This window comes from Mesoplodon mirus, assembly GCF_964341445.2.
Source record: "Mesoplodon mirus genome assembly, chromosome: 14".
NCBI lineage: Eukaryota > Metazoa > Chordata > Mammalia > Artiodactyla > Ziphiidae > Mesoplodon > Mesoplodon mirus.
Window position 1 is genome coordinate 60,368,360 of NC_138990.1, and position 26,049 is coordinate 60,394,408.

Below are 26,049 nucleotides of genomic sequence, written 5' to 3' on the forward strand. Positions count from 1 at the left end.
AAAACTTAAATTATCAATTTATTTGAAAGCACATTTATACCAATACCTTTCAATTTTCATCTGGGAAATATTATTTTAAAAATGGAAAAGTTTTCATACAAAGTTAATTAGAAATTACAGAAATATATACTGGCAATCTAAGCTATCCTTTTAAAACACTTTACTTCATTTACATAAATCTATACAACTAATGAATTTATAAATATTCTTTTGTATAAATGGCAATAACTAATCTACCAGCATATGCAGTCAGTCTGGTACACATACCAAGGCTGTATGTTACTGGACAACATGGCACTATGAAGGGAGAGACTGTAACTACCCTTTAAAGACAGAAGATGTGGAGGAAAGTTCTTTTCTGAGAGTGGTGTTGGATTCTGTTGAACCACTTACACTTCCTCATTCTATTTTCCACATGATCTATGACCTACATTCATGCAAGAGTGACAACCTAAAGTCGTAATAACCTCTTTACCTCTGTTATGTAACTGATTTATACTCTTTCACTTTTCTGATGATTTGTTTGCTCTACTATTCATTTTGGTATTTAAGTCTACAGCCTTGTATGTTTCAATGCTGACATTCTAAGCCTGATTTGCCTTAGTATAAGAATCAGGCCTTAATGCATAAGACCTGGTTCTCCACATAACCCTTGCCATAATTAGCTTGGGACAGAATCACAGTAGGCATATCCTGAATTTATTTTTCCCTGTCACTATATTAAAATAGTGCCATGTTATAAGTGATTGTTTTAATCTTTTCAGTATATATGCAAAGCTGCTACTGAATGATTCAAGAGCGATGGACTTAGATAGGAACTCATAGTGGAGGCAAATTCTGAAGACAGAATTAATAAATACAGTTTAGGTAAAGATTAAGATAGCTGGTTAACTTAAAAAAAAAACTCATGGGAAAAATCAGAGTAGGTTTTAAGATTTGCTCATCTCCCTAAATATGAATAAAAATTTAACCCGCACACATAAGGAGAAATACTTTAGACTGACTGTTAGATCCCTTGAACAGGAAGCATAAGTTTCTCAGTGGTTTCATGTGGCATTTAAAACTCTAAAAATCGTCTCTGAAATGAGCTGTATTTAGTCACTCAGGAATTTTAAAGTGGATACACCACATGCTTTTCGGTAACCTTTCATTTTGCCTGATCAAATTAATTTCCATGCCTACAAAATCAAGTGGGAAAATGTTTCTTACTACTCCACAAACTTGATCAAAATAAGCCATTTAATAAGTCAGGGGGATGGAATGTACAGCATGGTGACTACAGTTAATAATACTATATTTCATACGTGGAAGTTGTTGAGAGAGTAGATCTTTGAAATCCTCATCACAAGAAAAAAAAATTTTTGTAACCACGTATGTGGACGAATGTTGACCAGGCTTACTGTGGTGACCACTTTGCAATATACACAAATATTGAATCATTATGCTGTACACCTGAAACTAATATAATATTGTGTATCAATTATACCTCAATTAAAAAAAAAAGACAAGCCATTTACTTTTCTCTACTACCTGCCATTCCTCGTAGTAACCAAAAGTGCCTATCTACAAGCAGCCTACAGGGAATACCAGCAATTATAGAACTAACTGCTCTTCAAAGATCTGTAATTCAAAGGGTGAGGAAGCTGAAATCTTCTTTAGTCTTTAAGTTCATGGCATGTTTCTTTTTCATATTTAATAAACAACCTCTTGGAAACTTATTTCTAAACTATTCAAATTACTATTTTACAGAATATTATCAAGTTTTTATTCATTAAAAAGGTGACCAGAAACATCTCAGCAAGATGGAAGGCTGCTGACAAAAAGCATCTAGTTTCCTTAGCAACAATCAAGTGTGAAAAAACTCAAGAGGTTGACAATGAAGTGGAATGGATGGTATGATAAAGGGAAAAGGCAGCTCTCATGTATCCACCTTATGCACCTAGATTCCTCAGCTAATGCTTCTCTGTTTTCATCTTGTCAGCATGGAAAATCTATGTATTATACAGAGTAGAAGGCAAAATCAGTACTCTCGGATAGCAGCCAGCATTACTACTCAACCTTACACTCAAATAACTACACCTCTAACAGTCAACGCTTTCACACTGAACACTTCGCCTTTCCCCTTATAATAATACAATAAACTATTTTAAGTAACTCAGACACAGGTAATATATACCAGTAATCTGGTGTTTACAAAGCTTCCGCTTACACAATTTGAAAATAGTTAATAAAATCTTAACTTTTAACATTTCGGTGGGCTAGAAATTGATGTTTGTATATTTATTTTTAAATGATATCTCTTTCACAAGATCTGAAACACTGTCAAGATAATGCCATAGATATGTTAAAAATTAAAATTAAAAAATGCCTAATTTATTAAAATTAAAACATAGTACAGTGGAAAAATAAGTTTAAGATTAGATGATCTTGGTTGGGTCTGACTCAATCACTAACTTTGGGCAAATCATTTAACATCTCTCTGCCTTTCTTCATCTATCAATGGAGGAAGTTTATTAACATGTGATGAACGTTGTAAAGCACCCTATCATTTATAAGTGTTTGGAAACATTTACTGTATTTTTAATAATGAGGACTGGGAGATGGCTTCGTGTAACTGAGGGCCATAATAGGCATTAGTTTAGAAAACACTTTCAAAAACAAGATCTCTTATGATTCTCACAACTCCCACAAGGTAGACAGATAGGCAATACTATGCCATTTCATAAAATTGAAACAAAAGAACAATACGGATATTTGTCTCAGGTCCTATAATCAGCAGCTTAATTATAAATAGGACCCAAGTCCTCTGGGTCCCCAGTCTAACCCAACACCACGTTATCTCCAAGGTCCTATTAACTTTAAAGTTACTTCCAAATTATCTACAAGTTAAACTCATAAACTATCTTATAAGGCTAACAAATAAAACATATAAAAACTTCCTTGATTTTGAGGAAAATACTTTGAACTACTTGAGGCAGGCAGTGAGAGCATGAACCACCCTGTATGCCCTCAAAAGTAACTGAAATTAACACCTGTCAAGCTTTCTTCTAATGCTGCATACTTACAAAATGATAAAATATAGTCTAAGTTTCCATTTACTGCTTCAATTCTCAATTCAGCTTGAGAAAATATACTATCTTCATGTAGACATCCATTTTCCTAGGGATAAAGCATATTTCAATGATAATACACCTCAACTAAAAATATTTTGATATGTCATTCAAATTTCCTGTTTTCCCATTTCTTTATATGACCGTATTCTGATAATCCTTCATTTAAAAAAGATCGTTTTCTAAAATAATGCAAATAAACTGAATAATCAAACTTCAGCAAAAGCTATGAGATACAGTCCCAACATACCAAATTAAATGCTTATCTTCAAATTCATATAATCTGTTACCCTCAGAGTGCCTTCCTTCTAGGAAGAGTTTACTATTGAAGACATTAGAACAATTCTCTAATTAACAACAAAATAAAAATTGAATGCATTGATCTAAAATGATATTTTAAGACATATAATGAGGTAAAGATCAAATTTATTTTTATTTAACTCCAAATGGCTAATGACTTATCTCAACATCATATTTAATAATCTAAGTATATGGGCTGAAATTTAGCCAAACATGTTTACTGAACCACTTTATAATAATAGCACAATATTAAAAATTAACTAATCAATAATAAGAAATGAATAAGGATAAATTACAGTATATCCACACAATAAAACATCATACAAGCATAAACAATCATTTGTGGAATTACATACTATAATGTAAAGGTGCCAAGTGAAAAAAGTAGGTTTTGGGGAAACAAGAACATGTGGGAAAATTACTTTTTTAAATATATTTTTTAACAGTAAAATATGTATAGCACAGTGTCAAAACACACTGTTAAATACTCAGGGAAGAAAGGTAAAGACACTCAAGACATAAACTCTCCATTTAAGAGGACTGTAATTATGAAATCATTTCAAGGAAAGAACACTCTAACAATATTAGAAAAATAAAGGCATTATGTGAATAACCACCTAGGAAACAGGTCTTCTGAACAAAATATTTCTTACTAAAATGTGTGGTACTCCACCACGTTGTTCCTAATTGCATAGCACTTTATTCTGAAAACGGAAAGTGTAACCATTGCTGACCCAGTGCACTGGGTCAATTTTTCATATGCCCCTTTATAAATGCCTTACTTATTCTGGTGGGGACAGGAATTATCTGGCAGGAAAACAATGCTCTGGGGTCAAAGAAAAGATTACTTAAAAAAAAAAAACAGAATAGTAAATAATCCTAAGAGTTTATTATGAAAATTCATATAGAAGTGAAAAGTAATATTCAAAAATGAAAGGTACAGTTGCACTGTAGAGTGGGATTAAAGAGTGAAACTGTTTCATTTAAATTTTGTCTGATACTGGCATACTGTCTTTTCAACACACAAGAAAAACACTACTTTACCTTTGTAAGACTTTTACGTTTAATAACTACAGATGCTAGACTTCCCTGGTGGTCCAGTGGGTAAGACTCCATACTCCCAATGCAGAGGGCCCAGGTTCAATCCCTGGTAGGGGAACTAGATCCCGCATGCATGCTGCAACTAAGAGTTCACATGCCACAACTAAGAAGCCTGAATGTCACACTAAAGATCCCACATGCCACAACTAAGACCTGGTGCAGCCAAAATAAATAAATAAATATTAAAAAAAAAAAAAAAACTACAGATGTTACACTAACCAATATTTTTACAAAGTTTCAGAAAATTATATACCAACATAACCATTTTAGTCTCAGCTCAGTGACTTTTTTTTTTTGATTACCACGAAACATTAGGGAGAAAAAATGTTCTTCAATTATGAAATTAAAACCACACTCGCACTCACCTGCAAAATAGCACGAACTGACTTTACACTGTCAAAGCATGGAAACACGTAATTTATGTATGTCTCCTGATCAGGAGTTACTCCTATTTCATGCATTCCTTTGAGGACTTCAACTATACCTGTAAAATCAAATTTAGAAGCACAAAGATGAGGAACTTGGAATAAATTAACAATCAAAAAGTTCAGTTCATTTACTTTCTGAATTATAATGTAGGAAAAGTACTCAGCATTTTGTTTATCTGAAAGAGAAAGAACAACAGAACTGGATAGTAAGATGATAAATGAAACAATTTTATTGCTCCTTCCTTCATCTCTCCCTATTAATTCAGGAGACAGTGCTAAGGAAATACCCTAGAAATTATAAGAAAAATGAAAGCAAGCAAGATGCTTAGTAATTTCCAATATCCCAACTGAACAGAGATCATAAAACAGCACCGCTATCACAGAGCAATATGGATCTACAAAATAAAACTTGACATGACTAAATACTGCAGAGAGAAGGGTTTAGAGGGATGGGGTGAGAGGAGATCTTTCCAAGACAAAAGTGTTTGTTTTTTTGTTTTTTCAGTACGCGGGCCTCTCACTGTTGTGGCCTCTCCCGTTGCGGAGCACAGGTTCCGGACGCACAGGCTCAGCAGCCATGGCTCACGGGCCCAGCCGCTCCACGGCATGTGGGATCTTCCCGGACCAGGGCACGAACCCGTGTCCCCTGCATCGGCAGGCGGACTCAACCGCTGCGCCACCAGGGAAGTGTTTTTAAGTTAAAGTTTAAGTTTAAGTGTTTTTAAGTTAAGCACTTACGAACACTTTTGTCTCAGGTATGGGACTCAGATGGGATGGAGTAGGCAGAGGATGGCTGCTTTTGTTATAAACCGTGCAGTATATTTGACTTGTAAAACTATGTATGATTTTTCTGAGTGATTACTTTGATAAAAAATTATATGTTTAAAAAAAAAAAAAGTTAAGCACTTACGTAAAGAATTCCCTAATTGTGACCAACAAGTGATTTCCTATTTCATAATACAAGAACAAAAAATGAAGAGAACTGATTCTAATGAATTAGTCTCATTATATTTTAAACTATAAAAGTCCTTTCTCTTCCCCCATTTGTAAAAATATCTTTTATTAACTTCTTAAAAGTACAGTTCATGTTTTCCAAAGCTACAGTTAGCTTTAAATAGTATAAACTGATTTAAATCAGACTAATTAATTCTAGAATATTGTCAAACTACTCAGGTATTACCTATTTTTGACAGAGACAGCAGTTTAATAAAAGAAAGGACTCACTTGTTTTCCTCTTTAAAATTTACTTCTTTAGCTTCATTACTTTCACAGTATTAAAACTTCCCCTAAATGTCCCTGTTTTTGCCCTATGGTATCATCTACAGAAAAACTGTATTTCTATATATTTGTTATGTAATACACTCTAATACAAAAACTTGACTGTAAATTCTCACTGAATACAAAAACATACAGGCAAGTCCAACTACATTATGAATATTTGCACAATTCTTTTAGATAAAATTTAGATTATAGATCAAAACATTTTAAACAGTTCATTATGTTTAAAATTACCTAATATCTTCAAAACCTTAGATAATTAGATATATTTTTCAAGATGTAAAAATAAGAGGGAAAAAACCCTGAAAGACAAAGCATGTGCTTACTTATAAATTTAAGAGAACATGCATGTAGAGTCGGTCCATATAGCACACAAAAGTCTAACAATAATTGTAAGCAAAATTTAGAACTATTCCTCTAACAACTTCCTGGGAATCAGTACTAGTCACCTTCATATCTATCATAAAATGGCAATCACACTGCGCTCTTCTTCATATGCAAAGATTACTAAGCACCTGACAGGAGGATGTAGCTGCTTTTCTTTTGTTTTTAGCTGCTTTTCAATTACTAGTAATAGTCTTGTGCTAATCTAATGTCCTCCATGTCCCTTCTGGCCAGTAATGACTGCTTTCATGACCATGGTTTAAAGTACATAGCTGAATGTCTGATAAGACACTACAGAGAAGTGACAAAACAAAAACAGGTTTTGCAATTTAAAGAGACCTACCGGGGGCTTCCCTGGTGGCGCAGTGGTTGAGAGTCTGCCTGCTAATGCAGGGGACGCGAGTTCGAGCCCTGGGCTGGGAGGATCCTACATGCCGCGGAGCGGCTAGGCCTGTGGGCCACAACTGCTGAGCCTGCGCGTCTGGAGCCTGTGCTCCACAACAAGAGAGGCCGCGATAGTGAGAGGCCCGCGCACTGCGATGAAGAGTGGACCCCGCTTGCCACAACTAGAGAAAGCCCTCGCACAGAAACAAAGACCCAACACAGCAAAAATAAATAAATTAATAAAAAAATAAAAAATAAAAAAGCAAAAACAAACAAATGGGACCTAATCAAACATAAGCTTTAAAAAAAAAAAAAAAAAAAAGAGACCTACCTTTCAACCCTGGTTCTTCCACTTAATGGTAGTGTAAATCTGAGCAAGTAACTCCACTTTTCTGAGCCATAATTTCTTAGCTTACACACTAGAAATGGCAATATGCCAGAACCGTGCCTTCTAGACACTTTAACATGTACCTTTTGGCTTGATCCTTCTACCCACCACCCATGGATTAAGCAAGGCAATACGAGTTAAGGCACTCAATAAATACAGCAATTTTCTGACCTGTAAGAGTTCATGCCTATTGAATGGATAGAAGCAAAGTAACAAAAATTGTAAATATTACCCACAGGTATGGAAGAAATTCTGTGGTCTAGGCCTACAGGAAGATGGAGGTCAATAGGAAAAACAGAACATACTGAACAAAAAGAACCGCAGTATTACAACTCAGTTTAGATCAATATATCAGGTTCATATTAACAAGGCTTTCATTTCAGCCTACTGGGTGGGTGGGGAGAAGCGGGGGTGTATACTTCTCTATTTAAATAAAGCTGGAAATGCCTTTAGAAGTCCAATAATCTGTATTTTAACAAAACTGTTAAAGTAAGCGATTTCTTCAAGATCAGAGACATGTCTTGAAAAAGAAACCTTGTCTCCTAATTGCTGGCAGGTGCTTGTAACACTACAAAACTGCAAAAACCTACACTTTTCCCTCCAATCAGAAGGATGTGGGATCAAGTCATTTTGCATACAGGAATGATAATAAAGCTGCCTATTTACTTCTCAGGGTGGTCATTAAAACTAAAAAAAAAAAATGTGTGAAACCCTAAAAATACTAAATAAATGCTAATGGTAACTGTGATTTAATTTTTTTAGCTGTCTTAAAATACTCTAATAATTTCTAAAATTTAGCATAAGGTAACTTTCATTTTCTAATGTTTGAAAACAGGCCAACAAATTGATTACAGAGAGAAGATTCCTATTCCTATACAAACACTTCCCCTCATCATCTGTGCCTCAAATCCATTTCATTCTCTTAATTCATTTTTCCAATAATGTTTTTCAGGGAGAGGAGTGCATTCTGCTCATTTAGATGACCTGGGCTGGTATTTGTAACTTATGTATCTTTCCAACTGAAACTAAAGCAGGTTTAAGAAAACCTGGGTTCACACCATTGCTCAGCCAAGTTCAGTCACTCCCTCAAGCACTCTGAGGAAGCACACAAGGATATCCCTTCAGTAACTATAGTTGGGACAGGAAGAGGGAAACACTTCTCAGTAAGGAGAAGGAAAGGTGATTGATCTGACATACCTACATACATCCTCCTCAAAAATACAATTCATATTTCTTTTTAAAATAAAAGATTAAAATAATCATATATTAACTTAGATAAACGAGGATCCCAAACCTCTGTGAACTTAGAAAATCTAAACAATCTAGTAAAAATATTTCAAATGTAGGCACAAGAAAGTTTATGAATCTAAAGGAAAGTCTCCATTCAAAAAGTTTTGTAAGAATTAAAGTAGTTCAAACTATTGGGAAAGATACATGGTTTTCCTGAACAAATTCCACCAACTAGGACTGTTTACTCCACATAATTTTAGACTCTACCCAGAGTGCTCACTTTATGAGGAGGCAATTTCTTACTTTTAAAAAGTATCATCTACTCAACCATTCAGTCAACTGGCATTTAGGTTTTCATACCAGCCCTTCCTTTTCTATTTTATCTGTTTCATATTCTTATTTTCATGTTTCCTAAATATACCAAGGAATGTAGATAATCCCTCAATCATTCTGCATTATTTCCTCTCACTTGGGCCAATTTGCTAAAATTCTAAGAGAGGACTTTTCTATTTGCACAACAGAGAAAAATACTAGCAAGATAAGCCATGAGGAAGTCATTATAAGAATCTTTTTTAAGGGTTGGTGACGGCCAAATCTGCAGCCAGAAAAATTCTAGAATTCAATACAAGTTTGATCATCCTACTGTTGAGCACTTGGTTCAGTCTGATCTGACCTCTACATACCTTTCTTTGATTTCCTGAAGGGTTTTATTTACTCCTTATGAAACACTCCTCTACATCCTCCATCTCTGCAGCCATTATTTTCTTCTGTTAATTATTTATTTCTACCAGTTTATAATGACTTTCCCCAGACAAAAAACAAATTCACTGCACTAAAAAGAATCTTACTTTCTTATCTTACACTGAAGAAACTATATAGAATATACACAGCCATTTCCCTGTTACATGAAGAAAAGACTGTAGAATACATACTTTACTGTATTTCAGGACTTCCTGCAAAGGAGAAAGTACTTTTTAAAAGCTGTAAAACAGCTAACAATCTCTTGTACTCTCAAGTTAACTTTCCAGCTTTCCTACTTTTCCAGGTAAAACCTTCACTGATTAAAAAACTTGGTACCACTTTTTAAATATGTCCTTAATGCCAAAATCGATACCCAATTTTTAACCCATAGCTAAGAATTTTTATAAAACAAGTACAGCATATTTACAAGTGTCTAATATGGAGGTGTTACGGTATTAAAAGTAAGTATTTAAAACAGGAGGACAGAAATCCTAGTTCTAATCCCAGCACTACTGACAACTGGATGTGGAGCCTAAGATCAGCCACCGAATCTCTCTGGGCTCTCAGTTCCCTCATTAATATAATGTGAGCTTTCAACAAGGCACCTTTGATTCTAAGAAAAAAATGGCTTCAAGACAAAGTCCACTTTTCTACTGGTTTGAGCTACAACTATGGAAAGAATTACCTGAATTCTTTCATGTTTACTAAGTAGTAAAAATGCAGTAACCAATTCAAGTCTAGATACCATGATAGGCTGAGAAAAGCAAATTTACCTGATGAATAAACAAACATTTCAACAGGAGTACCAAAAGTATTTGCATATCTGTGTATTGTAGACAGTACTAACACAGTCAAAGATTTTCATGCAATGATGTAAACTTTCTGTGGTTCAAAAATACTAGGGTTAAAGGTTAACTCTTATAGAGTTTTCAGAACTGGAGGATATGCAAAGAGTTAATCAACTAGCATATTGTTTTCACAAAAATTTTTCTAAAAAGGATTTAGAGACTTTTACAGCCAGAAACAATTAGAGAATACTTGTTTCACTATTTCCTTTAAACCAGAAGACGGCTATGTATTTAAATAAAATTGCAATATGAAAGTCTGCTAAAAGCACTTTTTTTTGTTGTTTGTGCATTTTGTTTGTCACCCAATGTCATACTAACAACTCTGCATCTCATTCTAAAGCACATTATACGGCGAGATAAAATGAAAAAGACCATTTTTTGTTTCCCCAAGGGGGAAGTACTCCTGTTAAAAGCATCTTTTTATGAGACTACTCTTTCTGAATTACCAATAATGCAAACCAAAGAATTAGATACTGTACTCTAAAATTTAGTATTTGTTCAATTCTTATTCATATCCTATAGACATCCCATGTGTACAGGGAAAAGTATGCTAAATGCTTAAACGTACTTAAGAACCTGAAAGATTGAACATTTCTGTCCTTCAATCAGTTGGCTGTCAGGTCATGAGCATTCATTTTGCAATAAAAGTTTTCCTGCCTTTCCTATTATTTTAACTCAGCTCAGTTAAGAAGAAATAGACTGGTCCACAAAGAAAACGGTCTGATTGTATATATTTTATCTTTAATAAGGCTAAACTAATTTCAAACACTGTATGTATGTAAAATCAAGAACTAAAGAGTTTTTTGAAAATCTTAAAAATAATGAACTATTTAAAACCATAATCACAAGTCTGAATATCAAGATCAGAGATGAATTAAGAAATGAAATTGAGATGAAAGAAAGCCATTATGTTTGTTTTTTAAACGTTTACCTAATACTTTACTATGACTTAATTCTATTTTCTCACAACATCTAATAAGCATGTTTTCCCAAATAATTCAATTAGATGTGTGTAGAAACTGTTATACTGGATATCTAAACCACTATTTTTTTTTTTTTTTTTTTTTTTTCTTTTTGCGGTATGCGGGCCTCTCACTGTTGTGGCCTCTCCCGTTGCGGAGCACAGGCTCCGGATGCGCAGGCCCAGCGGCCATGGCTCACGGGCCCAGCCGCTCCGCGGCATATGGGATCCTCCCAGACCGGGGCACGAACCCGTATCCCCTGCATCGGCAGGCGGACTCTCAACCACTGCGCCACCAGGGAGGCCCTCTAAACCACTATTAAATCTGTAAAAGGTAAAACCTAACCTTGAACATTTTTCTCCTTCTGATGTCCAACTAGTAATGGCCAGAAATAATGAGTTCTGATAGGAAAACCTTCTTCCTTCAGAGCCTTCATTAGAGCTTTTGCCAAATCTGAAAGAGACACCATAAAAAATTACAAAGCTACCTCAGCAAAATTTATTTATGTGAGTTTTAATTACGAGAATATAGTACCCATTTTTTTGGCTACTAAAGCACACTGGAGTGTGAACTGGAAAGGAGATGTGTGCATCTGGGCTTCCTTTAACTTCTTACAGTAGTCTTTAAGCTTCTCTGCAGGCTAGAAAAGAAAGGCACCACATCAGCTGAATCTGCAAATATCCTACCATTTGACCTTCTGCAAATATTCTACCACTTTTGAGATAAAAAATTTGAACTTCTCACCCTCTTTCTATCCAATAATCTTCCAACGCAAAAACAAAGTTCTCTTAATATTTATAGTTGGTCTAATCTCATAATATGTTCTCTTATTTTAAAGAATATTATTTCACTGCCGATTACACTGTCTACAAAGTAAAAATGGACTATGTAAATACCGTATTCATAGTCACACAGTGTCGTAAAAAGAAACTGCCAAAGTCACTCAGACTGTCTTCCCTTGATATAGGACATGCTAATAAAATCTGCAATGCTGTATCTTCCAATTTTTCTGTGACTAAAAGCAAAATGAGGTTCATTGTATCTGGAAAGAAAACAAAGACATCTTTTGTTACTGATTTGAACAATATTTCTACACTGCTACCAATATGAAAGACAAACTTATGAACTACAAATACCAAAAGGATTTATCTGCCTAAACAATAGTGAAACACTTCCAAATCAAAACATTCCCACGTATTCATTCACCCAAGTTTTTCAGTTTATTAAGCTGACTTTAAAAGAATCCTATGTTCATCTACCACAATACCCTATTGTTAGAGAATGCCCTTTCCATGTAAAAATAGTAATTCTTATTTTTAGAAAAATCATGAAAATAAAAATTGTAAAACTACCTGGAATATATCTTCTTTCATATGTAATTTTTCCCAAAATTTCTGAGACATATTGAGGATACCCAGCTTTACTGAAGCTAAAGATAATTTGCAATATATCACGATCCATAAGGTAAAGATCAGACTTCTCCACTTTCTCCAGGGTCTATAGACAGTTCCAGAAATTAGAAGAACAACTTAGAAACAAGTTTTTTTTTTTATTAAAGCTAAATAAATTAAAATACCAAGATTTTAAAAAAATTAGAAACGCATACCATCTAAAGGTTTAAGACTTCTTTTATAAAACAGAAAAACATTCTATTCCAACAATAACTGTTACATCGACACCAAAGTACTGAACTATAGTAAGAATTCTCCTTCAAGACTGTCTACAAGAGATATGTTTAAAAACAGATATAAACTACACTTTTCTGCATCATGCAAAATATAGCACAGTTTATACAAATGATTTTAAAGTATGTTTATTTATATAAGTCACACCTGTTTAACATGGTCAATGTCACCCTTCTCGGCATATGCATTCAACAGTGCTAGGTATGTGTCCGGACCAGGCTCAATTCCAGCCTCTTTCATCACTGTGAGAATATTTTCTGCATTCTCCATATCTCTGTAAGTTAATTCAAAGAAAATAAAACAGATTACCATAATACTGCCAAATGTCGTATCATTTAATCTAGGATGTATTACTTACGCTTATTAAAATTAGAATTCTTAAGTACCATTTAGAATCGTAACATCAGAAAAGGATAATACATATTAAACTGGTAACAGATTTCTGAAATAATAAAGATCATAAACATCTCAAATTTTTATAGGTAACTTTTCCAAAAGAGAAACCAAATTAAATAATAATTACATAGACATTAAATAACATGCCCTCTTTCACTTGGTATGTTGTGACTCAAATTTACCTTTTTAGGAAAGAATAACATTTAGTAAATTATTCTTCAAAAATAAAAATCTTTTCCAGGTCACTAGCAGAGTAGTTAATAAACTTTACAAAGTCAGTTACTTTGGATCAAGTCCAATTTTTAAAACTGAAATCTTCAAATAAAAGTTTGATGAAACAGATAAATTTAAGAATAATTTACTTTAAGATGTGCATGTTCTACCACACACACTCAAGATTTTTTTCGAGAGGGTAGATAAACATAATTTAAGAATTTTCCACAATAATTTTCTGTAATTTAAATCTCACTTGAGAATAAAACCTTAGGTGGAACATTACCCAGCTCTTGCATGCCCTGTAACAAGAGCACTGAATACTGCCTCTGTGACTGGAAGATCCTTAGTTTTCATAAATCCAAGAATCTTGCTGCAACAAAAGAGAAATAAAAATACTTCTTGGAAATACACATGAAAAACACCTTTTACAACATGTGCACACAAAATTCCACTCCCTGAAGTTATATCAATAGTCTTGAAGTACTCTTGTTAAAAACAGTAGGTAAGTTTTAAAAATCTGATTGTTTCTTCTGTATTAACTAACCTTTAAAAAGCATAAAGTTTAATGATTCATTTCATTAAAAATGAGACTGTACATTTCAATTTATTCCTTATTTCCTAAACCCTCCATCCAAAAGTATTAATAAATTTTACATGAGCAGAGAAATGTCATAACTAATTTTATACAAATCACTGAAATAAAGAGAATATTATCAGTTTTATAAATGAATACAGTGTAAATGGTTAAGAACATTTACTTTTGGAAACAGCAATTAAAAAAAAAAGTAAAGCCAGCTTTGTACCTCAACAATTTTAAACTTCTGCTCCAGTAAACGAAATCTTTAATTAAAATAGCAATTTTCAATTACATTTCCCCTTTTACAAAATTTTATATTTTATCTAAGTCATATGACCAAATTTGCTAGGTTAAAATACTTCTGAAATAATTTTCTTACTAAGTAGAAACTTAAAAAAAAAAAAAGAAGAAGAATGAAAATATTCTAGGTTTACAAGACTTACAAATTTGTTGGCTTAAACATACATTTATAGAACTACATACCTGGCACCTTCAATATCTCCCATATTACAATAAGCAGCAATCAACCTTTGGTATGTCACCTGTCAATGAAATGGGCCAGTTAATACTTCCTAAAAAATTTTTTTTTCTGGGTAAAAATAAAAGTGGATATGACCAATAAACATTTATAATAGCAACTACTTACTCGATTTGGTTGAATGTTTGCTTTCTCCATTTTTTCCAAGAAGTCAGTTGGTGAAAATTTATACTCATTTTGAAGGTAGACTTTAAGCAAAGCATTATAGTGACTTACATCATACACAGTACCTACAAATGAAATTTAAATCAAATTTTTAGAAGAGCACTTAAAGTCATACCCTTTATCACAACTGAAATATATGCACTTAAATGGAACAAACGAGGGTAAAATGATCACTTCAGCGTTATACCCCATATTTAGACCCACCTATATAAAAATCCTGTCAGAATAGAGGAAACTAAGTATACAAGAGAGTAATTACTGAATTAATGGACAGTTACAAGTAACTGCCTATTCAAGGATTAAAAGTTCTCTTACTTATGAAACATAGTATTCCCTTCCTGTTAGAAAATGCTGACAAGAGCCCTGTATTTTTTTTTAACGTCTTTATTGGAGTATAATTGCTTTACAATGCTGTTAGTTTCTGCTTTATAACAAAGTGAATCAGCTATACATATACATATATCCCCATATCTCCTCCCTCTTGCGTCTCCCTCCCACCCTCCGTATCCCACCCCTCTAGGTGGTCACAAAGCACCAAGCTCATCTCGCTGTGCTATGTGGCTGCTTCCCACTATCTATTTTACATTTGATAGTATATATAAGTCCATGCCAATCTCTCACTTCTTCCCAGCTTACCCTTCCCCCTCCCCGTGTCCTCAAGTCCATTCTCTACATCTGCGTCTTTATTCCTGTCCTGCCCCTAGGTTCTTCAGAACCATTTTTTATTTGATTTTTTTAGATTCCATATATATGTGTTAGCATACGGTATTTATTTTTCTCTTTCTGACTTACTTCATTGTGTATGACAGTCTCTAGGTCCATCCACCTCACTACAAATAACTCCATTTCGTTTCTTTTTATGGCTGAGTAATATTCCATTGTACATATGTGCCACATCTTTATCCATTCATCTGTCAATGGACACTTAGGTTGCTTCCATGTCCTGGCTATTGTAAATAGAGCTGCAATGAACATTGTGGTACATGACTCTTTTTGAATTATGGTTTTCTCAGGGTATATGCTCAGTAGTGGGATTGCTGGGTCATATGGTAGTTCTATTTTTAGTTGTTTAAGGAACCTCCATACTGTTCTCCATAGTGGCTGTACCAGTTTACATTCCCACCAACAGTGCAAGAGGGTTCCCTTTTCTCCACACCCTCTCCAGAATTTATTGTTTGTAGATTTTTTGATGATGGCCATTCTGACTGGTGTGGGGTGATACCTCATTGTAGTTTTGATTTGCATTTCTCTAATGATTAATGATGTTGAGCATTCTTTCATGTGTTTGTTGGCAGTCTGTATATCTTTTTTGAAGAAATGTCTATTTAGGTCTTCTGCCCATTTTTGGATTGGGTTGTTTGTTTTTTTGATATTGAGCTGCATGTAAATTTTGGAGATTAATCCTTTGTCAGCTGCTTCATTTGCAAATATTTTCTCCCATTCTGAGGGTTGTCTTTTCGTCTTGTTTATGGCTTCCTTTGCTATGCAAAAAGCTTTTAAGTTTCATTAGGTCCCATTTGTTTATTTTTGTTTTTATTTCCATTTCTCTCGGAGGTGGGTCAAAAAGGATCTTGCTGTGATTTATGTCATAGAGTGTTATGCCTATGTTTTCCTCTAAGAATTTTATAATAGTAAGACCCCTACATTTAAAGTGGCTGAAAGATTTTTCCTTATAAAGCAGTCCTTGCCACATTATAGATACCCTGAGATGGATGGATTGTGACTGCAGTTGTTATATACAGGTAGGACTGTGCTAACAATTTTGCTTATTTACTAACCAGGCTACTCAGTGTTTGAAGGCTCCATTTCCACTCCATTTCCAGTTGCTGAACACCATTTCTAGTCTGCTATTGTTAATTACCTGTATTCCAATGCCCTTTGTTTTCTTTCTATGTTCATCTTGCTTAAGGCCATATCAATTAAGGTTACCACTCAGCCTTACTACACCAACGCACAACATGACATCATGGTTACCATATCAATACAGTGCTAACATGTTTTACTAAATTGTCGGGAATTAAATTTTATATCTTTATTCAACTGTCTGTGGCTACACAGGCCTGTGGTGTCAGTCTGACATTCAAAGCAGTAGAGTCCTGTTCTATTAAATCAAAACTTGTTTTTAACCTTAGACATGTAGTGTATTTACTATGTTTCAGGCACTGTACTAAGTGCTCTGTATACAGAAGTTGAATTACTCTTCACAACAGCTTTCAGGAAGGTACTATTATCATCCCCATCTTACAGATTAGGAAAACTGACTCTTCCATTTATCCAAGGCCACAAGGCTAGTATGTGACCATAAATTTGAATGTAGGTAGTCTGCCTTGAGAGCCCAATCTCTTAACCATTGTAATACTTTATACAGGGCCTTACAGGGAACTATGTGCAAGTCCACATCTGTAATATAATTATGCAACAAGGTTACCAATGTAGTGTCTGAGAACTTTCAAAAAACCATCAACTCAAGTTGAACTCTTAACAATGGTTGGCTACAGCTCTAAGGCTGAGAAAGTTATATTCTATCATTTTATAAAGGTATTTACTCTAGTGTGCTGGAAAAGCTGAGGAAACTGCTGAAAATCCAGATAAGTAACATCTATTCTGGATTTTCATACAGATTTTAGTCAAGATCAATGTTAACTCAACTGGGTTTCATTTCTGTATTTCTGCCACACTGACAAGGTTCTACAGATGACAAAGACATTTCTGTGAACTTCAATAAAAATCTTATCCCCATATTTACTATTATGTCTAGTTAATTTCATGGGTCATTTCTTAAAGAATAGAGGATTTAAAAAAAATACATAGTGTATCTTTCATAGAGTGAATTAAAGTCTTTAACTAAAATTTAAATTAAAAACTCCAAGTTTAGGGACATAATCCTAAAATATCTTACTTTAATAATCAAAAGCTATATAATAGTATTTCCTTATGTACCTTACCATATCCCCTTATACCTCGAATACTATCTCATGGCTCTGGCTCTGCTGTCCATTACTTTTAATGTTTTAATATTATGTTCTTGTTCAATCTCGTTATGTAATAATTTTGTAAACTGTCATCTACTTACATTTATCTTATACTTATTTTGTTCAAACTTGAAAGAATATCCTAAAATATTACTATTTTAGATAAAAGCCAGGTTTCTTGCTAGATTAGTGCTCATCCATTGGTGTATTTTGGATAATTATTCTCTCCTCCATGTATTACCTTGTGCTTGCCCACAGTAAGTTACCTGCCACTTTTCTGTCATCAGGGCTTTTTATGTGTAGTTATGTTAATTAGCTTGGCATTTTACTGTTCAAGAAAAATATGGTGTCATCTGAAAACTTTAAGATGTCATTATATAGTCCCCTTCATTAAGATTATATAAATATATTAAATGTGGACCTGCCCTTAATACCAATACTTAAAGACATGTTTGCACTTTTTTGTTCAGAGTTAATTTTTAGTTTTTATCCCTCCCTACCTTTGTCTCTAAACCAGAGTTCTAGTGATCAAGGTTTTTTGTAATCCCAAATAGATTAACAGCCTTTGTAAGAAATAGTTTTCTAAAAAAATTATATCTATCTTTTTCCAAAATGTGATTATTATCTTAGAGAATTTTTTTTAAGTTAGATTTGACTGATTGCCCCCAAGAGTGGAACTGGGTGTTTGGGGAACATAGGTCAAAGCCTTTCACTATAAACTTTATTGAACCTTTTGCATTTGAACCATGTTAATATTAATAGATTTACTATTTAATGAAGTAGAAGTTGAATTTTTTTGAAGTTAAGTTAAATTTGCTTGAACATTTTCTACAATTTCAACTATTACTACTTTAGTACCCAACATGTGCAAAACACTGGAAGGTTCATGACAAAGATCTAAATATGAATAAGATAAGATCATCAGCCTCCAAGAGAAGAATATCTATTAAAAAGACAAATTCAGGGACTTCCCTGGTGGCGCAGTGGTTAAGAGTCCACTTGCCAGTACAGGGGACACAGGTTCAATCCCTGGTCCAGGAAGATCCCACATGCCGCGGAGCAAGTAAGCTCGTGCGCCACAACTGCTGAGACCATGTGCCACAACTACTGAAGCCCACATGCCTAGAGCCCGTGCTCCGCAACAAGAAAAGCCACCACAATGAGAAGCCCACAAACCACAACGCAGAGTAGCTGCCACTCACTGCAACTAGAGAAAGCCCACGTGCAGCAACGAAGACCCAACGCAGCCAAAGGAAAAAAAAAAAGACAAATTCACAATTCTAATGCAGGCAACTGATGAGACACTAATTGGGACTGGAGGTAAAACTCTAGAAAGGAGGGATTTAGATTATAGCTTGAAAAATGGATTGACTTAAAGAATAAGAAACAAAAGAACACTCCAGAAAAGATAAATAACCTGAATAAAAAAACTTAAGGAGACATATATTATCACAATGTGGTCAAGAAGTACACCAGAAGTAATTATATTTTTAAAATTTAGGGCTTCCCTGGTGGCGCAGTGGTTGAGAGTCCGCCTGCCGATGCAGGGGACACAGGTTCGTGCCCCAGTCCGGGAAGATCCCACATGCCGCGGAGCGGCTAGGCCCGTGAGCCATGGCCGCTGAGCCTGCGCGTCCAGAGACTGTGCTCCGCAATGGGAGAGGCCACAACAGTGAGAGACCCGCGTATCGCAAAAAACAAACAAACAAAAATTTAGCATATGGCAACATTGAAATGAGAGCCTATCATTTCCAGACTAAAGGGGACTAAAGAATCCCCTTTAGTCTGGAAAACTCAGTTCCAGTCTCAGATCTGTCACAGCTCATTCTGCAACTTTGGACATATTACCTAAGCTAAAAAATCTCTTACAGCTTTATAAAAGTCTGTGAACAAGAGTCACGGTGGCTCTTCTAACAATATGTTTCTAACAATATGTTTCTAACAATATTAATTCAACAACTAGTTAACAAGTGTAATAAGTTCAAAGCATTATTCTACTGGCAAAGAGAAAAACAAAGATGTTATGAATTCTACTCTCACAAAGGATATACAGTATAGAGAAAAGACATGTTTGTGAACAATTATAATAGAAAGTAATACGTGTCTATCTTTCTATTGAGGTATTAATGTTATGATTACTATGTAAGGGCTCTTTTCTACTTTAGAATATAACCATTCTCACAAATATTTCTCCCAGTTCAACATGTGTTTTTAAATTATGTGACTTACTGACATATAGATATTTCTAGTTTGCTTTGTTAAGATTTTCTTTTTTTTTTTTTTTCAGTACTCGGGCCTCTCCCATTGCAGAGCACAGGCTCCGGATGCACAGGCTCAGCGGCCATGGCCCACGGGCCCAGCCACTCCGTGTCATGTGGGATCTTCCTGGACCGGGGCACGAACCCATGTCCCCTGCATCGGCAGGTGGACTGCCAACCACTGCGCCACCAGGGAAGCCCTGTTAAGATTTTCTTAAATCAGGAATGAACACTGAATTTTATCAAATGACCTTTTAAACTATTTTATTTTTTGAATAGGTACTATTCATAGCCCCAAAATGAAAAAGTATGAAAGAGTATAGGGTAATCAACTATAATTTTTTTAAAAAGTATAGAGTAAAAATTGTATCTAGTGTTTATCATCCTTCAAGAAATATTTTAATATTATATGCACATACACATATAAACATTTTTCTTCATAATGGTATCAAACTATACACTCTGTTCTACATCTTAATTTTTAATTATATTTTGGAGAAAACCCCACATTAGTATATGAAGAACTCCATTCTTTTAATGGTTGCACCATATTCCATAACAATTCCATAACTGTTATTCCATAACACTCCATAATTTATTTAACCAAACCTCTAGTGAGGGACATTAGAGTTGGTTCCAATTTCATACTTTTGCAAACAAGCTACAATGAAGAATATCCTTTTGCACATGTGAGTATATCTATCTAAACTCTAACAAACAGACTATGTTGTACACCTCAAGTTAATATAATATTGTAAATCAACTATACTTCAAAAGGAATTATTTTAAGTATAAACATATTAAAACACTGAAATGCTTTATATGTTAATAAATTCTAACAAATAGAAATGCTTGGTCAAATAGCACGTACATTTATAACTTTGACAGACTAAATGTCTTTCTACTTCGTTCTTTTTAACTTACCCTAAAAGTAATACTTGTTATGAAAAAATATTTTATTCTTAATGCCCCTAGATGTCACTATAACTCACCAAATAAGTCACACCACAAAAAAATATGAATCAAGTAAAACCCTTCCATAAAACTGAACTACAGCATTTATGAAAAGAAATTCTTTTTTACTAAAGAAAAAGTATCTACACCCTTTATACACATCATATATTCATACAATCATACCCAATTTCTGAAGTTTGTCCCATATCCTATGAGCAAATTCTGTTCTCTCTGAGAGCTTTAGTTCAGGCAAGAGAGAACCACAGCTGCGCAGCAGAAGCAAGGCTTGATTACCACCTGGGCTACCTATGAAAACAGGTTAACGGAAAATATTTAACACAGTATCAGTACCATGCAGATAAATATCAAAACTTAAGTTGAAATCTGTAAATATTTTAAAATCTCCTGCCTCACTAAAGATAATATTAAAAGAGTACTCATAAATCAGAAAAATCCTATCCCAATCAACAAGTATCATTTACAATGTTACTACAAGTTTTTAAAACTGATCTGTTTTCTTAGGGAAGCTAAGGTTATAAATCTATACAATCTGCAAGACTACAAAGAACCTAGTGCTTACTGCAATAGAAACGCTAAACTTCTCAGTATCTTATGAAAATAGCACAAAGCAGTACAATTAAAACCCAAGAATATCCAACTTAGGTTTATAATCCTCTACAAAATATTAACTTCCTTCTCCCTTTATCCACGTCTCTGAAAGCTGACTTGAAAACAAAAACAAAAATAAACCACTTATTGCATGATTCCATTTATATAAAGTATCCAGGATAAGCAAATCTACAAGGAAGTACACTAGTGGTTGCCTAGGGCTGGAAGGGATGGGGGTTTGGGGACTGATGTTTAGGAGTATGGAGGTTTCTTTTGGGGGTGATAAAAATGTTCTAAAACTGACTGCGGTGATAGCCGTACAACTCAATAAATCAAAGAGAGAAAATGATAAAAACTGTTTTTAAATGCAAGTTATTACTAATACTTCTTTAGTCTCCCTCATCATTAGATTCTACAGCTTAATGTGACTGAAATCACGGATGGGCTTTGGGAAGCTGGTGAATGCTCTCAAACTATATACAAAATTATGTGTGTGGCTTGCACATGGGCTTTTGTGTGAGCATGTGTGGTTAGGGTTTTTTTGGGGGGGGGGTTGAGGGCAAGTTTCTATCAGATTATCAAAGTTGCATAAGTGACTCAAATAAATTTTAATAGCTAAGTGAAAATGAAAGGGAAATAGTGATTATCAGTCTTTCTGGGAATTTGTCATATGTGATTATCTTAGGGAAAGCAGACACTATACAATAGAAGATAAGAAAAACTAGTATCTTCCAAGAAAAGTTACCACTGAAAGTGATTCCTTCATAAACTGTGGGAGAAGACAATTTTTATTTGCTGATTTTGAAATAAACATGCAAAACAAAATGTTTTACTCAAAACTTTGCTCTGATGAGTTGGAAAAACAGAAAGATCACAATCATAACATAAAATCATGAACAGAAATAACAAAATTTAAAGTATCAAGTAATGTGCTCTATAATGAGCTTACCACCAAACCAGTACTTAAGAAGTTCAACTTTTTGAACAGAAAATCTTGAAATACCTGAGTGGCAGGTGTTATCAAAGACTTTTTGTAGAAGAGTCTTAGGGATGCGGCCAGTTCTTCGGACAGAATTATCTAGCCTCATTAGAGCCCAATCAAACTGACTGGCATTTCTTCTATGAGAAGAAGTGGGCTCCTCTTGAAGATAATTCTTTTTTTCAGCAGCAATGGCATATAGCCTGGTTTGGCTCAGTAGCGCTCTACAAAATGATTAGAAATAAACTGTCAACTACTAACCACATAGGTCATCTTTGTGAGTAAAATTTATACAAAGCTTTCTTATTAGTTACCAAATACCTAAATTCATAGCACAATAGCAAAAATGCACAGAGAAGTATAAATTGGTAGGGAAGAAAGTTTTGACCTTTGCTTTAAATGAAGTCACATGCACATAAATTGCGTGCAAAGTAACCTCTTGAATAACTGTTCGACAATGTCTCGATAACTTTTCACATGGAATCAACTCAAACTAAGACAATAATATGGTATGTTTTAAGTGTTTTTAAATCTCCCTTAACCAAAACCAAGTCAGTGAAGGAAAATGAAGATTACGCTACAAAGCTCTTCTCACCTCTACAAATGAGACAAGAGATCTAAAATATATCTAAAATTCTGAAGAATTCTAAAGCATTCTTCAAATGCTTTCTAGGTGTTGCTTATTATGAATTATTAAGAAGACCAATTTCCAAGTTAAAATTATACATTTTAAAGGATCATTAATGACAAAAGAATTTCCCATCTTTCTAAATAAATCTGAAACATTTTATAGTGATGTTTCAACTCTCAATTCATATGTCAAAATGCTAACTGTGTACTTTTCTAATCATTTTAACTGCAACCAACAAATATAAAACTAGATTTCTGCTGTTAAACATCATTAATTTGGGGAAAGTCAAAAGGAAAAAAAATGCTTATAAATTAAGGTCAGATTAGTACATGTGTGTTTACAAAAAGCAAACAACCTTTAAACCATTCAACATTTTAATAAAACAGGTCTAGCATGCAGACCAAATGCTCCAAAACGTGAAATCAGAGGTATTCTACGCTGTAGAAATAGGCTCTACCTGATTTACAAACATCAAACTTAGAAATAATCCTTATGTGTGAAGGAAACCCTGTCATAAATCTTTGAATTGAATTTAAACTTTTTCTGTGCATTCAAATCTCACACAAAGTTATCTAATTCTCAGAGATTTACATCTTTACCCCCAAATATCTTAGACTTTTCAGAAGTAGCCAGTAAGTATAACTAAATAATACACACTAAGTACACAGTAACTAAGTATAATGTAAAAACACTCTACTTACTAATTTAAGAATGCCTTTAGGATGACAATCACATCTTTCTAGCATGTGCACATTTTTTACCACAATTACCAAAATAAATATTTACATACTAGTGAGTTTAAAAATAAAATTGTTGACTTCCTATCCTATGTTATTAACCTGGAAAACCAGTCACAAAGCTGAATGATTAAGTACCTGATGTTACATTAAAGAAAGCTACACCAGTAGTTTCACAACAAGGTTATGTAAAACACAGAGGCAGTAACTGATACTCGACTAGAAAGTCTACCTCTGTGGCCTGGGACAAATCACAACCACTCTGACCATCAATGATCCCACCTATGTAAATCAGTAGACTGGAAAACAATGGAAAAAATCAAAATACTAACAAGACAATGTCTTATCTTGTTTAGTTAAGAAGCCTAATGATCAGCACTTGTAGATGGCTAATTGATTAAGGTTAGTTAAATGAACTGAATTAATTAATTAATTAATGCTAGATTTTTACCTATAAACCACAGAAGATACATGCCTACATATATTTATCCCTTATTTTCAAAAGTTTTCTCTGGCTGTCTGTCTGGCTGTTACTAACCTATGCCCTTGTTAGTCAGGCAAACACAAAATATTATTTTAAATCACCCAGAACAATGTGTCAGGTTCAGGTGAGTGTGCAATAATATTGTTCAACAATGAAAGCTAAATAACATAAGAGATTTCAAAATTGTAGTGAAGTGTATTTGTCAATGTTTTTTATACAACCCAAACCTGATAAACTGTGAAGGGGCATAAAAATAAAACCTTTGCTTAAAATGCAGTTTTAAAATGTGAGATCAGGGACTTCCCTGGTAGTCCAGTGGGTAAAACTCTGCGCTCCCAATGCAGGGGGCCAGAGTTTGATCCCTGGTCAGGGAACTAGATCCGCATGCATGCCGCAACTAAGAGTCCACATGCCACAACCAAGACCCTGTGCAGCCAAAATAAATAAAAAAAATTAAAAAATAAAGTAAAATGTAAGATCAAACAAACACAAATAAAATTCAGGCAGAAAACAGAGACGTTAATAAACCAGCACTGCATGCTAAACATTCTAAAGCTAATTTTTCTCACAAAATAAATCTTTAATGCTGCTAAGTCTACTTCAAGTGTGTTTGGCTTTAATTAGTTAAGTAAAATATGAATCTACTATAAAATAAACTGGGGAGGGGAAAGGTTACATATTTAAACCAAAGGATTCTTCACTCTTCAAAAGGATTCTCCAGGGCTTCCCTGGTGGCGCAGTGGTTGAGAGTCCGCCTGACGATGCAGGGGATGCAGGGGACACGGGTTCGTGCCCTTACGAACGGGCACTTCCTGGGAGGAACGTGATCCTGGGAGGATCCCGCATGCCGCGGCGTCCGGAGCCTGTGCTCCGCAACAGGAGAGGCCACAACAGTGAGAGGCCCGCGTACCGCAAAAAAAAAAAAAAATTCTCCAGTGAATCCTCACATGGCAGCGCTTTCTACATTTCTTATTTGACACAGAATTTATTTTTAAATTCACTTGAACACACCCTGAAGGAAAAAGGGTGTGTTCACAGCCTAGAACGATAGGTATGTTGTGATGGAAAGGAAAGAACAAGTGCAGGGGTTAAGGTGGGTCCATGCAAGGCAGGAACCTAACCATCAGGCCTGAACAAGCTGGAATGCACTGCCTCCAAAACCTGATGACCAAGTGATGTAAACACATAAGGGAAGATTATTTTATCATTTCACCCAAGTGTCATAAATGGCTCCTTTATATTTTTGAGTTAAATTTCTCAGGTTCCCTCCTGAGACTCCAGCACTCACAGCCAACTTCCAGGTTACCCATGAATTTTCTCTAGCAAAATCTGGCATTTAAAAAGTTATTCTTCTCAGGTTTTGTTGTTTTTTATAACTGGTGCTAGTGTTTTTTGACTCTTTAGTGAAAAAAATAATGATTTTATAGTTGAGCGTCCATATTTCAAAAAGGTACAAGGACTAGATTATTATTAGATTATAAACAGGCTTCCATGGGTTCCCTAATTAATAGGCTCCCCTATTAAGCCTGTCACTTTTAAAAATCAATGCCTTGGGCCTCCCTGGTGGCGCAGTGGTTGAGAGTCCGCCTGCCGGTGCAGGGGATGCGGGTTCGTGCCCCGGTCTGGGAGGATCCCACATGCCGCGGAGCGGCTGGGCCCGTGAGCCATGGCCGCTGAGCCTGCGCGTCCGGAGC

General features: G+C 34.7%; 1 protein-coding gene across 1 annotated transcript in view; it reads right to left on the minus strand.

Annotated features, from left to right (window-relative positions):
* The window catches only part of LRPPRC (leucine rich pentatricopeptide repeat containing), a 104,668-nt gene that overhangs the window by 69,078 nt on the left and 9,541 nt on the right, over nucleotides 1-26,049 (minus strand). The window contains exons 2-13 of the mRNA XM_082643124.1: nucleotides 22,528-22,727; nucleotides 21,099-21,221; nucleotides 14,675-14,796; nucleotides 14,512-14,570; nucleotides 13,735-13,821; nucleotides 12,987-13,113; nucleotides 12,507-12,651; nucleotides 12,051-12,196; nucleotides 11,689-11,794; nucleotides 11,500-11,607; nucleotides 4,877-4,995; nucleotides 3,066-3,159 (exon numbers count right to left, since the gene is read on the minus strand). Coding sequence (XP_082499250.1) covers nucleotides 3,066-3,159; nucleotides 4,877-4,995; nucleotides 11,500-11,607; nucleotides 11,689-11,794; nucleotides 12,051-12,196; nucleotides 12,507-12,651; nucleotides 12,987-13,113; nucleotides 13,735-13,821; nucleotides 14,512-14,570; nucleotides 14,675-14,796; nucleotides 21,099-21,221; nucleotides 22,528-22,727 — 1,436 coding nt within the window. The remainder of the gene's footprint in view (nucleotides 1-3,065; nucleotides 3,160-4,876; nucleotides 4,996-11,499; nucleotides 11,608-11,688; nucleotides 11,795-12,050; nucleotides 12,197-12,506; nucleotides 12,652-12,986; nucleotides 13,114-13,734; nucleotides 13,822-14,511; nucleotides 14,571-14,674; nucleotides 14,797-21,098; nucleotides 21,222-22,527; nucleotides 22,728-26,049) is intronic.